The sequence below is a fragment of the Vitis riparia genome, chromosome 13 (genome assembly GCF_004353265.1).
Source record: "Vitis riparia cultivar Riparia Gloire de Montpellier isolate 1030 chromosome 13, EGFV_Vit.rip_1.0, whole genome shotgun sequence".
Lineage (NCBI taxonomy): Eukaryota > Viridiplantae > Streptophyta > Magnoliopsida > Vitales > Vitaceae > Vitis > Vitis riparia.
The window spans coordinates 27,190,878-27,211,001 of NC_048443.1; the positions used below are offsets into that span (position 1 = coordinate 27,190,878).

Genomic DNA, 20,124 nt, shown 5'->3' on the forward strand with positions numbered 1-20,124 from the left:
TCAATTTTTTTAATAGAAATTAATGAAAAATTGTTATTCACATAAAAGTTATAAATTTTTTAAATTTATAAATGTTTTAGAAAATACTTTCCAAGATCTTAGCTCTAATCATCATCCAATTTAAAATTAAGTCTCTCTTAAAAATGATATTATCCTTAAAATCCAAACAAACCTTTTAAAAAACACACCTTAATAATTTTTCAAAACCTAAAATTTAAAATAAAATCTTACCTTAATAATTACTCATATGTTTTTAATCACCTTGTAGTCTACGTGTCATACCAAGATTGGTTACTAAAATTGACATGATCCAATCTCTACCAACCAAAAATTGAATAGAGATAAATGTTTGGGAGTTAAAAACGATGTTTAGATAGCAATTAGAACCCAATTTTGAGGAAACACCATTCTAGAAATATATTTATAGAGAATAAAATAATTTTTTTTTTTATAAAGTCGTATAATTATATAGATAAATATTATAAAGAAGGAAAAGTAACCAAAAAAAATAATTTTGGTTCACCTTGAAAAATTTGAGGAAAAATAATTTAATTATTAAAAAAATATTTCCCTCCACTTTTTTTTGGTGAAAAATGAGAAGAAAATAATTTACTACTTTTATAAGGACTACCTACTCATAATTATGTAGATATACATACACTAGTCATGAGACAAAATAAACTCCTACATTTAGATAGAAAATCGTCTTTAATACTATTTATAACGACTTGATTCTAATTGTATAAATATTATTCATTTTGAGTTCAAATATGTCTTCACAATATTAAAGTACATCTACATGGTTTAAAAAAGTTTATACTTACATAACATTAGAAGCTTTCTATTTTATTTGATGTGAGGCATGATAATTATTTTTGGTATAGACATAACATTTTTATTATGTCTTATGAGATTATAGGATCAAATAAATAGATACTTCTTATGGGCTCAAACAAATCTCAATATTGGGGTCACGAATCGAATTTGATACAATTTTATAACAATCTATAATTAATCATATAAATGTGTTTTAAAGTTATAAGAGCTTTTTTGGACTCGGAGCAGATAATATCTATAAGGTTGAGTGCGATCATTATATATTATTTTTAAAGTTTTTTAGTATTTTAAATGATATTCTAATTAGAAAAGTATTTTTTCTACAATTTTGTTTTGAATTGTATTATAAGATTGTGGAATATTTTATTGGATTTAAAAGACCATGTAAAAATGCGAAATTTTATTTAAATAAATATTTAATAATTTGAAATGCCCTGAAAGTTAAAAACATCCTTAAAAAGCGCGTTAAATCTTGGAACGAGAAGCCAAAATTCTTCGAACGGAAGGAAGAGTGATGATTGGAGGGGTTCAGAGTAGTGGGGCCAGTGGACCAAAAATCATCGTCTTTTAAGTGAACAAAGTCTTGGTTCTTTGATTAGGTCCTTGGTAAACTCCACGCATCTTGTCATTTCCGCCCAGATCTCACTAGAACCACGGCCGTCGGGGCCAGGTCCGCCACCGATCTGCGATCAAGCCACCGCTTCAGAATGGCTAGGACCATGGAGAATCTCCTCGTCGCCGTGACGTTCCTCTCTCTCATGGTCGCCTCCGTCGCGGAAATTAAAAACCTAAAAATCACATCCGACGCCCGCCACATGATTTTGTTCGAGAAATTCGGCTTTACCCACACCGGCCAAGTCTCAATCGCCGTTTCCGGCGTGTCCGTCGAAGCCACCTCCGCCGCCACAGGTACCCCCGCCAACTCCCGCATCGGATTTTTCCTCCTCTCCGACGAGTCCCTCCTCCAAGTCGTCCAAGAATCCACTCAAAACCCTAATTTCTGCGTCCTTGACTCCCAATTCACCATCCACCTCTTCACCTTCCTAGACCTCACCCCCAATCGGATCGCCTTCAACCACACCTACCCCGTCAAAATCCCCAATGAATACAGCCTCTACTTCGCCAATTGTAATCCCGAATCTCTGGTCACCATGTCGGTTCATACCGAAATCTATAACCTTGACAACGGCGTTAAGGACTATCTCTCCGCCGGCCAAACCCAATTGCCGGCGCTCTTCTTTCTCTTCTCCCTTGCGTATTTCGTTTTTCTAGGGTATTGGAGCTACTACTGTTCCAAGAACAAGAGGTCTGTGCATCGGATTCACCTGCTCATGACCGCGTTGGTGCTCATGAAGGCGTTGAATCTGTTATTCGCAGCAGAGGACAAGCACTATGTGAAGGTCACCGGAACGCCACACGGTTGGGATGTATTGTTCTATATATTCCAATTTATTAGGGTTACCCTGTTGTTCACTGTGATTGTGTTGGTTGGGACTGGGTGGTCGTTTTTGAAGCCCTTCTTACAGGAGAAGGAGAAGAAGGTACTGATGATTGTGATCCCACTTCAGGTATTGGCTAATGTAGCATCTGTGGTGATTGGTGAAACCGGACCCTTTATTAAGGATTGGGTTACTTGGCAACAGGTGTTCTTATTGGTGGACATCATATGTTGTTGTGCAATTCTCTTTCCTATTGTGTGGTCAATTAGGTCACTGAGGGAAACATCGAAGACAGATGGGAAGGCTGCTAGGAATTTGGCAAAGTTGACCCTTTTTAGGCAGTTTTACGTTGTTGTTATTGGATACTTGTACTTTACTAGAATTGTCGTGTTTGCGCTCAGGACAATTGCAGCATACAAGTATCAGTGGGTGAGTAATGCAGCTGAGGAGATTGCTAGTTTGGCTTTCTACTTGGTGATGTTTTATATGTTCAGGCCAGTTGAGAAGAATGAGTACTTTGTTCTGGATGAGGAGGAAGAAGAGGTTGCTTTGGCCACCCTTCGTGATGAAGAGTTTGATCTTTGAAGTTTCACATTGTCTGTACACTTCTTTGGCTGCAGGAATTTTCGGGAGTTTGCCCTTTTGGCTTCTAGGTAAACTGCTTGGATAGCTTCTCCCATTTACTTCTTACTCGTAATAAGGACAATTGTTTTTGGAATTTAATACTTGAATTGTGGTAATTTTGAATTAGTGTAATATGTTGCTGCTATACCAATTTTAAGTTACAAAGTAGATTTTGAACTTGTTCTGTTTTTGTATTTGCTGTACCTGGTTTTGCTGCAACTTATGAATTGTACTCTTTAGCATTACGGGATACTTTTGTGATTGATTCTAATGTTCTGTATGATTCATTATTCATTCTTATAAAATGGTTTGTTGTGTATAACTGTCCAAATTATGTGCTTGGTTTAGGCTGTTGATGTAACTGTTTAACCTAACTAGGTAGTTGGTTGAATAGTGGGGGAGAGTTTTGTGCATTTTTTGGAGGCATAGGGCATATTGTATAGGTGAGGTTGGCTTTCCTTTTCTAGTTTCTGTTTGTAAAGTCCTTTCTCCATGGCATGCATTGTGCTTTACTCGTTGAGGCGGGTGGGTTACTCCTTTGATCCAATTTTAACTTGTTCCAAACTTTTATAACTTGGGAATGTTCTTGTTTGATTTTCGAGTTTCAGTGGACCAAGTTGCACCACAAGCCTCCAGCTTGTATGATTGCATGGTAAAAATAGGTGTATGGAGATAGGACATGATTCTTCAGTAGTTAGACCATTAGATAAGTTTTTTGTCATTAAAGAATTAGTTGCTCGATAAGAATAATTAGGAATTAATAGTATCCTTTCACTGCTTGGTGGCATTGGTGATATAGTTGAGTTTGAGAATTCTACAACCTTTTTTTTTGGGGTGACTAATGAGAATATATTTGGTATAAGATATCATTTTGTCATCAATTTTGTATGGGAAAAGTTGTTGGACATTTACAATATTAGTAGTCATTCTCTGTGCATGAGAAATTGATGTTATAACTGATTCACTAAATTTTATGTGAGGATAATATTGAAAGAAAATAAATACTGTGGTGCAGTATCCTTGTAAATATGGTACTTTTTGATATTCCATTTTTTTTTTTTTTGATAACCAAGGAACCTTCTATAACCAAGCCCTTAGGACTCTTCATGGGGGCCCAAACCTCAGGGTGCTAACCACCCCGCCCATAGACATTTGTCATTCTTATAGTTTTCTTTTAATGTTCAATAATTCTGTTGCTTTATTATTTGTTTTCATTGATGTAGAGTGGCCATCTTTTTAAGGTTAATCACTAGTGCTGGTGAAAAATTAAATGAAGATTTTCATTCTTGAATGAATACATTACTTAGATGAGGTTCATTCATTTTACAACTCAATCAATGAGGTCTATTTATTGGGGAAGGGCTGCTTTCCCTTTTTGCTTAAGCATGGGTTTTTTTTAACTCCTTTGTATGGTGCAAATTTCTTTTCTTTGTTAGCAATTTGGACACATATCTAGGATGGCAAATCCACTGGCTTTTTTTTTTTTTTTTTGGTGGTTTGGTTTTCTATTTTGACATGGTTTAAGGCCATGAAATTGTTGTCTCTGATACAAGTATTAGGAAGTAATAGTTGTGGCAAATAGCTTTTTTCACTCCACGGGATGTGGCATGTGACTTAATTTTTAACTGAGTTGAGGGTTCATCTTGAATCCCTGCATCTTCTCACTGTTCTTCCTCAGTAGACTAAATCGTGTCATCTTTCAAGGATGTTAATTTTTACACCATGGCATTTTTCATTCAAAGATTTAGTCAGCATGAGCTGCTGCACCATCCACAATTCAGATGTATTTGTTTCACAAAAGGACATTGTTGTATAAATAAATGCTAAAGAAACTGTCCGTGCATCAATGTAGACGATGTAGGATTCCAGAACCATGGTATTGAGGCTTTGATGCATTCGGCTTATGAACCAAATATAGATTTATTTAGTTCATGAACTTTGGGTGAAACACATGTTGTGAGTGATATTGGTTGTCACCTGTCTCCCATGTGGGATAAAGGCTAGGTTTAGTTGAGTGCAAGTTCAACTTGAGTTTCTATCCCCCCTCTGAAACTCGAATGTGCCTGCTAAGTATACTCCATTTAGTGGCAACAATAGATTTCCTTTTGTTGATAGTGTACGATTTGCTACTCTCGAGGATCTCTCTACTCACCTACAAAGACAAAACCATTTGGATATTTTCAATTCTTTCATTTTTCTTCTCAGATACTCTAAAAAAAATGTGCTAACCTTTTTTTTTTTCTTCTTCTTTGATAGGTATGCTAACTTGTTTTCTTTTGGGATAGTCATTATGTTTATAGTAGTTTTTAGCATGTGTGGCATCAGTGGTAAGTTGAGTAATTACCCAAAGTGGACTTGGGATGGAGCACTGGACCAAGTCTTTGCATTTGGGATTTTGGTTGAATCTGAAGCTTCCCTTGTAGTTCAAACCTAAGCCATTCATGGATTTGGTAACCTTAGCCTGCATTATCTAGATTGCCTTTTTAACCAGGCTGCATTCCACTTGCACCAAATCTGAATTATTAATGTTAGAAAGGTTGGAAATGTCATCTTGTCTTGCCTTTGGGACAATGATAAAAGTAATTATATACTAAAGTTTGTTGGGTATCCAAGTGTGTCATTAGGTATAGGTATCCATTACGTGCCACCATATACGTGTTGCGGAAGATTTGGGACTTGTGATGCAGGGAGATTGCCTCTTTTCTCCTCAATGTAGGGTTGGGTTGGACTATGCGATCCTTATATTTGAGCTTGGTCCGTATAGTTCAATTTGGGGTTTTAGTGATAACCATTGTTTAGAAACACAAACAATGAAACTAGATCGTACCCTCAACCATCAGATTCCCAAAAAAACCTTTTCAGGGATAATCACGGTCTTCAATATGTTGAGCATAATGAAAATTTAAAATTGAACAATTGGCTAGTTTATTCAAGACCTAATGGATGATATCCATGTAATAATGAAAAGCTCTAAGACATCCCTTCTGTTTTTCATGTATGTTGTTCTTATATATTCTTCCTATCAAAGAAGATAAAATGAGTTAGATGGGCAAATATCTCCTCCTATAAGCATCTGCCCACAATATCAGGGAAACTGAATGGATCTTATTTAAATTTTACATTTTTCTGATAATGAGCTATTAAATATTATTTCCTTATACCTAAATAAGAGAGTTTAAATCACACAAATTGTGGTGGTAAGCCCTCTAAAAATGGGACGGTAAATCCTCTAAAAATTACATTATAACATGTGGTAAGTTATAAGATGAAGAAATTTTCTTATGCGCCGATTGATTTTATGGAATGTACATTGATCCATGTCATTCTTCATAAAACCAAATGAATAATTAGCATTCATTACCTGTTAACCAAGTGATTGTTCCCATTTGTGATAAACCTTTTGGTTTTTTCATGTAAACCTCTTTCCGTAGGTCTCCATCGAGGGAGTGTGTTGATATCTATTTGATGTAGCTCTATATCAAAATAAGCCACTAATGTCATGAATATTGAATCATTCCTTGAAGCAAGGGAGGGCATAACACAATATTAAATTCCTTCTTTTTGAGTGAATCCTTTAGTTACAAGTCTTGTTTTGCAGAGTCTTTTTTAGTTTTAAAGACTCATTTACGGTTGATGATTTTTACTCCTATGGGCAATTCAATGAGATTCTAGACTTGATTATTAGCATTGAATCTATCTCATCTAAATTTTATTAGAGATCTAATTTTTTTTTTAAATAAAAATTAGAGCGCTTATTTGAATTACTGTAAAATAGAATCTTAATGACACGTTATTTAATCGGTATACACCAGCCTCACATCGAGGCTTCAACTACACCTAGCTAGTGACCCATGAATACACTACGTAGCTTGTGTTGTTTGGATGATGTGTTCTTGGCACACGGAAAGTGATGTCCAATCAACATCGACACCCAATCACCATTGAAAATGTGGTAAAAAAAAGTTGTTGGTATTTTGAAAGCGGTTCCGGTTTCTATTTTCTTTTTAATCTACTCTTATTTCTTTGTTTTTAGCAGCCATGCCTATGTATTATTGTCTTTCTTAACTCTAATTTCCATATTTAATAATAAACATTAAGGTTCTAATTCAAAGGCTTCAGTCCTAGCTTAGCCTTAACCGGCTCCACCTGCCAATCCGCTTGATGATGAGGAGAGGTAAAAGGATATGACGCATTCAATGGTGCGGCCGCAAGTAGATCATTGATTAACGTTTCTACATAGATGACAATATCTGACGTTAAAAACAAAAACCGGGCAAAACCCTTTGTTTTTCCCTACTTGGGCGTACAACCGCAATAGACGCCGCGTCACCGTCGGTCCCCGTTTCTCTTCCACTTCACCCGCCTGTACGGCCGTATCAATAAGTGCTTATGAGGACGGCACCAAAGCACATCCAGGCCCAACGAATGGTCTTTTGTTGATTCACAAACCCAGAAAGCCAAGAATGGTGCTACGGGATAAGCTGTGGGACACCACTTTGACTGCATGTCATGAAACCAATTTTAATTTCATGGATAAACCTAACATTATTTTGTTCAATAATAGACGCAAAAATTAATATATCAAAGCCATATGAATGGGATTTGTTAGCTGAAAGCTGCTCCAATAATGTTTCCAAGTCAATTTGCCACCAACCCATTGTAAATAATAATGGAAGACAAATAGTCAAATAAAATATATTTGATTTCAATTATGGATTAGTTGGGATTTTGAAGCTTTGAGTATCCAGCTTTTTAATAGGTCAAAAAATGAAAAAGAAAGATGAGCATGCCCCGGATATGGCCTTAACACGAGGCTATGCATTTACTTTTGTACGTACATGTTGTCTAGAGGGGTTTGGACCTAAGAAACTGTTGTGCAGTCGTACAAACAAGACAATTTATGGGTTGAGTTGATAACTCAATTGGATTTCTTTTTAGCAAATTAGATTTTTCATCGAGTTATAACCTTGTTTGTTTTCAAAGAAAAATGATCGCCAAAAAAGAAGGGGAGACCCTTTCTTTTTCAAAGCCAATTTGCCACCAACCTATTGTGAATCATATCGAATAAAGTATATTGACTTTACATCAAAGTGGGTTGGTTTAAAATATCAAGCTCTGACTCTTCTTCGGAGGCCTCAACTCGAGTCCATTCATCTACTCCTACTCCCGTACGTGTATTTGGGCCAAGCCGACCTTGTGGACTGCCGGTACCCTGAGGCAGACATCACATCGAAGAATGGGATTGCTATTAATTATTTTTCTATTTATATTTTTATAATTTTTTCCGAATTGCAAAATTTGGTGAAAAGATCTACTGACTTTTTTTTATCATCGTCGGTTTCCACAATTCAATACCAAATGTTCAATCTCGACTGTGGGTTGGCTCATGGAGAAGGTGGCTCCACGCTAACCTCTCAATCCACAACGTGCCCCCATCTACCCTTTCCTACCTGGGAAATTACTCAATTACGCATACCTACCACCGTTTCTTCCATCCTCATTTTCCTCCTATAAAACGTCGCTGTCCCTTCTCTTCCATTTAACTACGATTTCTTCCTCGTTTCTCTGCAGCCATATCCCCGAAGATGTCTCCAGTGCCATCAGTCACCGCAGTTCAGGTAGAGAACGTCCTATTTCCGCCGTCGGTGAAGCCGCCGGGCTCCACCAACGACCTCTTCCTCGGCGGTGCAGGGGTTAGTCTCCGGCGCCAAACATTTTCGTTTCATTTCTTTTCCTTTGTTTTGGTCGGGTTTGCTGATTTGATCCGGTCAGGGGTGAGAGGTTTGGAGATCCAAGGGAAGTTCGTGAAGTTCACAGCCATCGGAGTGTACTTGGAGAGCAGCGCCGTTCCTACGCTCGCCGTCAAGTGGAAGGGCAAGACTGTGGAGGAGTTAGCGGATTCGGTTGACTTTTTCCGAGATGTCGTCACAGGTAATGGAAAAAAATATTTATTTATTAATTTCACTGGATTTTGGCGAGATTTTCCGTAGTGGGTTACACGTGGACAAATGCAAATCTGCCAACAACTATTTTCGGAATGAAAAAGGAGAAAAAATTGGTAAAAATCTCAGGGAAATGGTAAATTTCAGCATATAGGTTGGACACGTAATCGTCATTAATTTTTTTTAATGAGCCATATTAGTATTTTAATAGATCAGTATTAACAAATATTTTTAAAAATCTAAAAAACAAATATTTTTAAAAATCTAAATAATTACTTATGAAATCATTTATAATATTTTTTTTTAGGATTATTTTCAAAAATTACTTTCACTTGTGAGGAGTAGTCGAGTGTTTTATTCATACTGTCAATTAAAAAAAAAGAAGTCCAGACATAATAATTGAGAATGAAATTGAATTCTTGTTCTCGTTCTCTATTCCAATTTGGTTTGAGAGATAGATTGATATCTTGTCCTGATTTGATATTTAAGAATGGATATGAGAGTAGTAGTTGGAAGATCGAAGGATATAATTTTCATGTTTCCAATCACAATTTCCGCTATATATTGATAGGCCCCTTTGAGAAATTCACAAACGTAACAACGATTTTGCCTTTGACGGGTCGCCAGTATTCAGACAAGGTGTCAGAGAATTGTGTTGCCTTCTGGAAATCTGTTGGAATTTACACTGACGCAGAAGCTAAAGCCATTGAGAAATTCAATGAGGTCTTGAAGGATGAAACCTTCCCACCAGGCAACTCCATTCTTTTCACTCATTCTCCCCTTGGAGCTTTAACGGTTAGTCTCACGGTCTTGCCTTCTACTACCTTATGCTTCGATGATCTTTTCCATGTCTTTCTAGGAAGTTATCAAATAAAGTACTGAAAAAGGATAATTGCCACTCTTTGCCTGGCTACAGATGAGCTTCTCCAAAGATGGGTCCCTACCAGAAGTTGGGAATGCAGTGATAGAGAATAAATTATTGACGGAGGCGGTACTGGAGTCCATCATCGGCAAGCATGGTGTTTCCCCTGAAGCGAAGAAGAGCTTGGCAGCAAGATTATCGGAATTATTCTGCAAGGAGGCTGGGGATGAGAAAATTGAAGCTGAGAAGGTTGCTCCGGTGGCTTGTTAAGGCGGTTGAAGGAGAGATGGGAAGAAACCATGAAAGATAGGGGAGAGTATTGACCCTTTCATGATGCTGAAGTTTATTTGTGTTGGTTCCTCTTGTTCCTGTATGTTTTTGATGAAATAAAACACGTGTGACAATTTATAAGGTAATTCAGAGACTTTTATTTGTAGTGTTGTTGGTGCACTCCATTCCGAATGAGATTTGTCTGCCCACAATCAATTCTTCTCTTTTCTTTTAGGGTAACACTGAAAATAAACGGCCAAGTTTGGACAAGGGTGCACTCTTCATCCACAGATGTGGCTCCCATATACTATGAAGCCATTTATCCTACTCCAGCAGGATTCTTTAATTTTTGTTTGGCGCAAACCAAGGATGAAGAGGTTCTGTCGGTGTGGTGTATTTTGCATCCAAAGATGGAAGAAAATGCATCCTTTTATCTAGTCACTAGGACCCATATGGGTGGCCCTCGACTCAGGTGCGTCACACTTGTTTAGCCCTCAAGAATATGATCAGGGTCCCAACATCAGACAAAGGAAAAGGGAGGTTCCTCTTTGGCAACTTTTTTCACAAAATAATCTAGAAAACAAGTTTGAAAACAAAAAGAAAAAAATATAGGATATTTTCAAATAATATTTTACATATTTTTCACTTATTTTAAAAATAATTATATAAAATATAGAATAATTAAAAATAAAGTACTAGATATAAAAATTATTTTAAAAACATATTTTAAAATATTAAAAATATTTTATATTTTCAAATATACTTTTATTATATAAAACATTATAAAACAATTTTCAAAAATTGTTATAAAAAACTTTTTTTAGAATTGTTTTTGAAAATACTAACCAAATAGGGCCTTAATACTACTTTTTAAAAAATAATTTTTATTTTTAATGTTTTTTTGAATTTAAATAATTATTTTTACAAATGGTTATAAAAAAATAAGTAAAAACAATTAAAATATGTTCGATGAATACATCCAATTTTTTATTTTTAAGAAAAAAAATTGTTTTTTATTTTCTAATGGTCAAACACGTTATTTATTTATTTATTTTTTAAAATTTTGGAGAGTAGAAATTTATTTTAAAATACAGTTATCTAACGAGACCTTACTACTCTCCATTCCTTTCAAGTTGCATAAAAAATGACATGCCTATCTGAGTCTGTGACCCATAGTTCACCAGTTAATCGAGCAGCCTTAGGCCCATTAAAAAAAAGGGGAAGGAAGGATAATGCTCAGCTAGCCCATTGATGAAGGGGAAAACAAATAAAGGATAATATTATTCTTGTAGGATGGTAAGAGGATGAGTTTTTTTGATACATGTATTGCCCTACTTTTTTTTTTAAGAGTTATTTTAAAAAGTAATTATACAAATATTGAGAATAATCGAAAATAAAGCGTTACATATAAAAACTATTCTAAAGAAATATTTGATAACATAAAAAATATATTCAAAACATTTCGAATTTTAAGCATACTTTTATTTGAAAAAAATAATCCGACAACTGTCTTTAGAGCTTGTTATTAAGAACTATTTTTTGATAATTATTTTCCAACATGGTATCCAAATAATCGCTTAATGTTGATTGTTCAAGACTTCCAATCATTCAAAAAGCCAATTAGTATATACTTTAAAGCAAAGTACAGATAAATAAAAAAACAAAATATCAATCAATATAATTAAAGTGAACTTGTCGTTAATAAGTTTAGTTTTGTTATATTAGTTGATATCAATAAATTACTTATAACCGAATAGAAAAAGCAAAAGTTATTTGACTTTTTCTATTCAACTAAAAAACAAACAACACTTGAGACTTGTCATGCCTATAACTTCGAAATAAAAATAATTTAATATCCTAAATGTGACTCACAAGAATAATTCTAACATAGAAGTATATATCATATAATGTCATTTTGTATTGATTCAACTTGAAACCTTGAGTACATAGAAACATCATAGACAATACCGGTTGTATAATCATACGTTTTATCACGTGCCCTGTGAATGATATTAAATTCCTTTGAATGGATCCCCTTTCAATTATTTCTCCAATTGGATTAGCAAACTCTTACTCATTAAAAGCTGTTGGTGAAGCTTACAAAGGCACCTCCGTCGATTTCGTCTAAGCCTGCCATCTCCTTGTTTGTCAAAACACTTACATATATATAAACCTGCTGATCAATTCTTCTCTATCCCTTTCTGGCTCCCTCTTTCCATGGAGAAGCTAGTGCCTGTACTGCTGGTTTTCTTGGCCTTTCACTTCCTTAAAGCTGCCTCCCAAGGTACGTAAAACTTCAGATGCCATATTTCATATATAAGACTTCTATTAATGCTTGATTCCTAAGAGACGCACCCCTAATGATCTATTAATTGTTTCTCAGATGTTACTTACTGGTGGAATATCGATTGTGGTAGCGAAGAACGTCGTGATGATTACAACCGTTCAATGACGTGGTTCCCCGACGTCTGGTTCATCAAAACTGGCTTGAACAAGAAGGTTCCGCAGAAACAACCTATCGAAGAAATGAACACGCTTCGGTTCTTCCCTAATGGGTCGACAGAGCAAAGCTGTTATCTTGTAGAATTGATACCTCAATTCACAAGCTACATTGTTCGAGCCGGGTTCTACTATGGTAACTATGATGGTCTCTCTCGCCCGCCCACCTTTGATCTCACGATTAACGGCAAAAATTGGACCACGGTGAACACTACTTCGTCGATGGGTGGGGGGCCGATATACCATGAAACCATATATGTGTATCATGAATATGGTATGAATGTTTGCTTGGTACAAACCAGGGAAGGCGAGGTACCCTTCATTTCTTCGATGGAGTTCATGGAAATAGAGAATCCCCTGTATACACAGATGGTGCCATTCCCTTTAACATCAGAAAATGACCCTAATGCCGCCTTCCATCTCGTCACTCGGACCAATTTCGGTGGCCCTGAAGTGAGGTGAGCTTAGGTTTAAAGTCTCTTTGAAAAAAGAGCGAACCAAGTATAAAAAAAATTTCTGAAAAAAGCAATTTTTGTTATAAAAAAAAAAAAAACCAGGTAGCTAAAATTGAAATTTCTGAATTTCTTTTACTTAGATTCAATTTTTCTTGTTTGCAAGGATTGCAATGGATAATTACAGTGATTCCTACAATCGCATATGGACGAGCGGATCAACACCAAAAGGCTGTGAGAATGTTTCCACCTTGCCACACCTCATCGAGCCATTAGAAAACGCTCCACCCACTGCAGTCTTGGCTGACTCCATCGCATCCATCAACGCTTCTGATCCCATCCTCCTAATCGTTGATCTTCCTCCTCTCGATGGCACACATCCAGCATACTTCATATTCTACTTCTCTAATCCAGCCCCCCAATCCCAGCTCAGCGGCATCATCGGTACCAGGGCTACCCAAATTTACATCAACGGTCAGCTGAAGTCCAACATTACATTCGAGTGGGGCAAGTCCCGGGTTGTTACCATACAGCCCGTGGATGTTATGGGTCTCACTATCAATATAACCCTAGCCCCTGATCCTGATTCCAACTTACCAACCATGATCAGCGGCTTGGAAGTGTTTACAAGGCATTACGTAACGTATGAGGCGCCGGCTCCTCCACCACAGGGGGGTGGCAGAGTGCCTGATTTTGCACCGCCACCCTCCGCAGCCACACCTCTCCTTCTCATATCTGTGTACATTATTTTAGCTCATGTTCTCTATTTGGTAGTTGTATTATAATTCATAATTTCAGAAATATTGTAACTCATACTATTAATTAAGCATGAAATAATGGAAGCGGAATGAAAGAAAAGCAGTACTCCAAGTGCTTTTCTTACCTTTTAAAAGGGTTTTTAAGATTCTTGTGGTGCACTTTCACACATTAATTAGAAGGCTTTTGTTCTTATTATATGCATTAATCACAAATAGGTTTTTTTCTCTCTCTCTAAATATCTCTAGATTTTGATATATATATATATATATATATATATATATATATATCAAATTTTAAATTGAAATTCAAACTTTTTTACTTTTTATGTTTTAAATAAATGTCTTAAAATAAGATTTTCTTGAAAATAATTTTAGACAATTTCTAACTCAAATATATATATATATATATATATATATATATATAAACTTTTGCTAAAAAATGAATTTTGGTTAAGAATTTGTTTTGAAAATAGGTTGTTTTTTAAAATAAATTTTAAATATTTTTCATTGTATTTTATAGAGTATTCTAAGCAACAATTGAAAATTATAGGTAGAATATTTTGTGAACTTTTAGTTATATATAAATACATAATACCTTTGTAAAAATTAAGTAAAAAAAAAATCATTTTTTATATTTAAGGTTTTCGAACTTTGTTGTCGAGGACATACCTTCTATAAAAACCATTTTTAAAACTGTAGAACTATTTTTTAAATTATTTTCAAATGGATATTTAAAATTTATTAAGACACATAAAGGACAACTTCTTTTAAGTAATCGGAAACTAAAATCTAAAATTTTCAAACACTTGTTTATATATTTTTAATACTTAATATATATATAAAATATTAAAAAAATAAATAACTTAATATTTAACATTATTAAGTTTTAAATTCTATTTAGTATTTAATAAAAAATCACAAACACCACTTAATACTTATCTTATTTTAGAAATCATACAAACAACTTCAAAACAAATATATATAAATGATGCCATTGTATATTGATTCAACTTGAAACCTTGAGTGTATAGAACACTATCAAACTCTTACTCATTAAAAGCTGTTGGTGAAGCTTACAAAGGCCCCTCTCCAACGATTTCATCTAAGCCGGCCATCTCCTTGCTTGTCAAAACACCCATATATATATATATATAAGCCTGCTCAATTCTTCTCTATCCCTCCCTGGCTTCCTCTTTCCATGGAGAAACTGGTGCCTGTACTGCTGGTTTTCTTGGCCTTTCACTTTCTTAAAGCTGCCTCCCAAGGTATGTAAAACTTCCATTAACCCATGCCACATTTCATGTATGAAACTTCTATATATTGATGCTTGATTCCTAAGGGACGGCCTAATGATGATCTATTAATTGTTTCTCAGATTTTATTGACTGGTGGAATATCGATTGTGGTAGCGAACTACCTCGTGTTAACAACCATTCAATGCCCTGGTACACCGACTATGGGCTCATCACAACTGGCTTGAATAAGCAGGTTCCGCAGAAACAACCTATCGAAGAAATGAACACACTTCGGTTCTTCCCTAATGGGACAGAGCCAAACTGTTATAGTATATTCTTCACATCTTACATCTCTGGCTACATTGTTCGAGCCGGGTTCTACCATGGTAACTATGATGGTCTCTCTCGGCCGCCGACCTTTGATCTCAATAGTAACGGCAAAAATTGGACGACGGTGAACACTACTTCGTCGATGGGTGGGGTCCGATATACCATGAAGCCATCTATGTGTCTCATGAATTTCAAAATTATGTTTGCTTGGTGCAAACCAGGGAAGGCGAGGTGCCCTTCATTTCTTCACTGGAGTTCATGCCAATAAAGACTCCCCTGTATACACAGATGGTTACATTCCCTTTAACATCAGACAATGACCCTAACGCCGCCTTCCATCTCGTCACTCGGACCAACTTTGGTGGCCCCGAAGTGAGGTGAGTTAAGAATTTTGATCATTTTGGATGTGGTTATCCTTATATAGTCTAATTAGAGGTTGAAGTGAATATACTCTGACCTTGTTTGCCAAACACCTTTTGTTTAAAAAAAAAAAATACGTTTTAGCCTAAAAACATCTCATAAAATCATTATCAAATATATTCTTAATTTTACAATAACAAATTAAAATACCATATTACTTTATATTATTTTTATTTATTCCGAGCAATATCTATTGCCAAACACCTTGGTCTCTCCTTCCTTAGTTTTTTTTTACTCAACACCAAGAATGCTTTCCTCATCTTCACTTAACCCTTCTTCTTTTGAAGTCTCATTGCAAGAGACTATATGAGTTGATATTATCACCTTTTTATCAAAGAATCTTAAGGGGAAGTATTCCCCTAGGATGATAGGGGTGATGAGTTTCTGGATCAAAAGGTCGTCTATTTGTACAATCGCTTGTTTTCTTTCAGGATTCTTTTTTTCTTTCTTCTTTAGATGTTGACGAGTATTCCACTCATGTCGTCTCTTCCTAGGAAGGTTAGGGTATGAATGCAACACTTGCTTCTTACGAGGTTTTTTTCATGTCACCAATGTCCAATCTTCTTTGTCATATAACATTAATTTATTATCATAACAAAGGCGAAGAAAGTTATCATGACATGACACTTGTATTTGCTTTGGTTTCAGTGACTTGCATTGAATAGTACCGGCAGATGCCCCCAATGTCTTAGGTGGAACATGTAACGAACAAGATCGAGGGACCCAAATGTGACTGTAGCATAATTTGACTCTACTATTTCATCCAGATCCAGATGGATTTTTCCTTGTTTTGCAAGTTTCATTATGAGATCTTTTAAGATGAAACATTTCTTCACTAGGTGGCTGACTATTCGATGGTAATGGCAATAATTCGGATCATTAACACGACCAATTTCTTCTGGACGCTTGCACTCAGGTAGCTCAATAACCATTTTCTGGAGCAGGTCTTCAAACATGCTAAGCACATCAGAGTCAGGAAAATGATACTTCTTCTCTTCTAATTCCTTCAAGGTGAACTGACACCTTTCATTTTCTGGGTTGGTCTAACCTCTTTTACTTTCTTCTTTTTATCTCGCGCTGAGACTTTGATAGGAGTTGCATTTACCGTCATTGACTCTTGGATGAGTTTTATTGAATTCTTATCACTTGTTTTCCCATTGTGTCTTTCTCTTTGCTGGTCAATGATAAGGTCATTTTTAGCACCATGGTTGGCTATGTTGAGCTCCATGTCATGTGCTCGAGTAGCTAATTCTTCAAAGGTACGGGGGGTCGTATCCCTTGGAGGATTTATAGGAGACCCCAATGCATTCCTTGTATGCACATCTCCACGACTGATATCTCAGATAATCTATCTTTGCAACCAAGTCTTAAGGAACGCCAACGGTTGATATAATCTACAACCGACTCGTCTTTCCAATGCTTAGTGTTAAGAAGTTCCATCATACTTACAGTTCGTTGGGTGCTATAGAAACGGTTGAGGAATTCACATGCTATTTGGTCCTAACTATTGATACACTCAGATGTAAGGTCTATGTACTAATCGAAAGCATTCCCTCAGAGAGAACAGACGAATTGTTTAACCAATAAGTCACCATCTATACCTGCATTGTTACAAGTTTCAACGAAATAGGCTACATGTTGTTTTGGATTTCATTTCTCGTCAAATGATTGAAATTTTGGAGGTTGATAACCCACAGACATACGTAGGTTATCAATCATCTTAATGTAAGGTTTAGAGTACATGAGCGCACTCTGTGAGGGTCCACCGTACTGCACCCTAATGGTGTTAGTTATCATGTCTTGAAGTTGTTGGACAGATAATGATGCCATTGAGGCAGATTCCACCATTTGTCTCTCAACTTGCATTGTCCTATATGTATGTGGTGCATCATCGAGAGGAGATGCAACATTCAGAAGATGGTTGAGTCCTTGACTAGACTCACCCGTATTTTGTACTTGTGCCTCAACCTTTTTTATGAGGGAGGTTATCTGCATATTCTTCTCCTCATCCTTCTTGGTGAGTTTGGCAATGGCGTGAGCCATCTCTATTAATTGTTTCTTTACGGATGTAGTGTCGGTTGCCATTACCGGCATAGTCATCGAGAAAGGAGAAGTAAAAGAGTCGAAACGATTAGAGTAGTTTTTCTCCTTTGACATTCCAGTTGGCGATTCGGAGTGTAAGTCGATGCTAGAGTTAGCATCGATAATAGAGCAAGGAGATTTATCCCCAAAGTCCTATAGTGTTGAAGGGAGTTTTCCCCTGCTACGAGGACTATGACTCTTTGTTCCCAAAGAAACCAAAGTGATGAGTGGTTGGTGCTCATCATGCGTTCTTACCGGTTTTAGCAAACAAGTAGATTCACTTGTTTGTTTTGTTAAGAGTGAAGATGTTGATTTTGCTTTGCTACGTGTCATGGGGCCCGTAGCAGCATCGTGTGTCGATTATGCAATGACGATCTTGTCATTGCCCTTGTTGACATGCATAACTTGAGTTCTTTTGGATGTCGTCGACGTAGTAGAGATCAATCTTCTAACAAAAGAGATGAGAGGCAAAAATGTCCCACCGGGCATACTAGAAATTTGTACGCACAAATTTCGTAAATTTTGTCCTGCAAAAATTAGTAAAACAAATAGGAAAATAAATGCGAACAAAATATTTATTGAAATTAAAAATATTGTGGGTACAATCTAAAAAATAATATTCTTTTCAAAAGAATATTTTCCCTTCGATTCTTTTGCCTTGATCATACTTTGAAAAACGATGATGATGTGTTCTTGATTTTGAAGATCAATTGAGGGTCACAAGTGACTTATTCCCGAATGACCTTGTTGGATGGTGAAGAAAGCGTGTAACAGTTTTTTTGCTGTTTACCGAACTTGTAGGGATATTTGATGAAATTCTTTCTTTTGTTGTAAAGCCCTTTTTCCGGTATGAAGTTACCTTTGGATTTTCTTCCCAAGATTTTCCTTTCTGGATTTTTTTTTTATTTCCTCAATTTTCCTCCAATTTTTTGGAAGACACCTCTATTTATAGGTGAAAATAGGGAATTTGAATTTTAGTAAATTTTCTTCTCAGGAGGTTTTACCAACAAGATAATAATAATAATATTTTTCTTATTATTATTATTATTCTTTTTATAGTTGGAGATTAGGTAAACTTATTCATAAGAGGATTTTTTTTTTTTTTTTTTGTTTAAAATTTATTCATTTTGAAGACCAAATTAGTGGTAATATATCTACACATTCCTTTCGAGTCTGATAAAAAATGACATGCCTATGTGACCCATAGTTCCACGGTTAATCAAGCAACCTTAGGCTCATTAAAAATGGGGAAGGAAGGATAACTCTCATCTAGCCCACTGATGAAGGGGAAAACAAATAAAAGATAATATCATTCTTGTAGAATGGCTATAAGATGAGTTTTTTTGGTACATGTCTTGCTCTACCTATATAAGATGACATTAGGATAAATATAAATGAGTTTAGGATGAGTTTGAGAAATGTTTTAAAACTCTGGACGTCTTTGGATATGATTTTATTCCATCGCACCTTACCCCATTATATATAATAATATTAAATAAAAATGTATTTTTATTGATTTTTTTTTTCATTTTCAACTTTTTTTAATATATATTGTTTTTCATTAAAATAATTTATAAATATGTATAATATTTATTTAATTATAAATTTTGTTTATTTTTAATAGAATTTAATATTTTATAAGTAAAAACATTTAAAATTTTGAAAAAAAAAAATTATTCAGGGAGGCGGGTGGGTCGAATATGGGAATTGCTATACTCTCTTTTTCCTTTCTTGTCCCGTTTAAATTTTTATTATTAGTGAGGATAAAAATTAATTTAAATAAATAGAATGATGTTAGGATAAGATGACTTGTCCCAAACCCGTTGGGTTGTTATCCCTCCCTAAATGTAAGGAAGGGTGGGTATAATTCTAATGCCATAGTAGGGTAATATCTCCATACTATAAGATCAAATTTATTTATCCATTATCTCTTGTTCCAAAATTTATTAGAAGAAAATTAAATGCATCATTACCCTTTTATTATTTGTTAACATAATTGTAAAAGCCATTTAGATATTTGGAAATCTGCATGATCTGCGGCTGTAGATACTCTCCAGCAAGCTGTCTTTAATTGACACGCTTAAACCAAGAAAATCTGTGTCGGTGAACCCAACAAAAGGATCTTCCATCTATGACCTCTTGACCATCTCATTTTGTTTGATTCAACACACCTAATAATTTTAAAGATACTTTGTTTTGAGAATGACTCCAAGACTTGATTATAACTTACTTGTCACATAAAAACAAATATGTATTATAACATCTGTCAAGCTCGATAATAATTTATAAAAATTAATAACATATTTATTAAAATACTCGGATAATCTAATTGGTCAAGATGAACACCGAAAAGTGTAGTTGCATAGTCAATGAT

At 35.4% G+C, this 20,124-nt stretch overlaps 4 protein-coding genes across 4 annotated transcripts; all 4 read left to right on the top strand.

The window, feature by feature from the left end:
• The first annotated feature begins 1,423 nt into the window (after positions 1 to 1,423).
• Positions 1,424 to 3,217, top strand: LOC117928036 (protein CANDIDATE G-PROTEIN COUPLED RECEPTOR 7-like). The gene has a single exon (XM_034847788.1). The coding sequence runs from the start codon at positions 1,545 to 1,547 to the stop codon at positions 2,859 to 2,861; it is 1,317 nt and encodes a 438-aa protein (XP_034703679.1). The 5' UTR covers positions 1,424 to 1,544; the 3' UTR covers positions 2,862 to 3,217.
• A 5,211-nt stretch (positions 3,218 to 8,428) lies between these two features.
• Positions 8,429 to 10,186, top strand: LOC117928037 (chalcone--flavonone isomerase 2). Its single transcript, XM_034847789.1, has 4 exons — positions 8,429 to 8,593; positions 8,675 to 8,831; positions 9,414 to 9,637; positions 9,759 to 10,186. Exons 1-4 carry the CDS (start codon positions 8,486 to 8,488, stop codon positions 9,972 to 9,974), a joined length of 705 nt encoding a protein of 234 aa, XP_034703680.1. The 5' UTR covers positions 8,429 to 8,485; the 3' UTR covers positions 9,975 to 10,186.
• Positions 10,187 to 11,699: 1,513 nt separating this feature from the next.
• LOC117928957 (uncharacterized protein At1g24485-like) lies at positions 11,700 to 13,817 on the top strand. The gene is made up of 3 exons (XM_034849108.1): positions 11,700 to 12,258; positions 12,358 to 12,931; positions 13,092 to 13,817. Exons 1-3 carry the CDS (start codon positions 12,192 to 12,194, stop codon positions 13,708 to 13,710), a joined length of 1,260 nt encoding a protein of 419 aa, XP_034704999.1. The 5' UTR covers positions 11,700 to 12,191; the 3' UTR covers positions 13,711 to 13,817.
• Positions 13,818 to 14,881: 1,064 nt separating this feature from the next.
• On the top strand, positions 14,882 to 15,629 carry LOC117928487 (uncharacterized protein At1g24485-like). The gene is made up of 3 exons (XM_034848363.1): positions 14,882 to 14,948; positions 15,059 to 15,399; positions 15,537 to 15,629. The coding sequence occupies exons 1-3, from the start codon at positions 14,882 to 14,884 to the stop codon at positions 15,627 to 15,629; spliced, it is 501 nt and encodes a 166-aa protein (XP_034704254.1).
• The last annotated feature ends 4,495 nt before the right edge of the window (positions 15,630 to 20,124 follow it).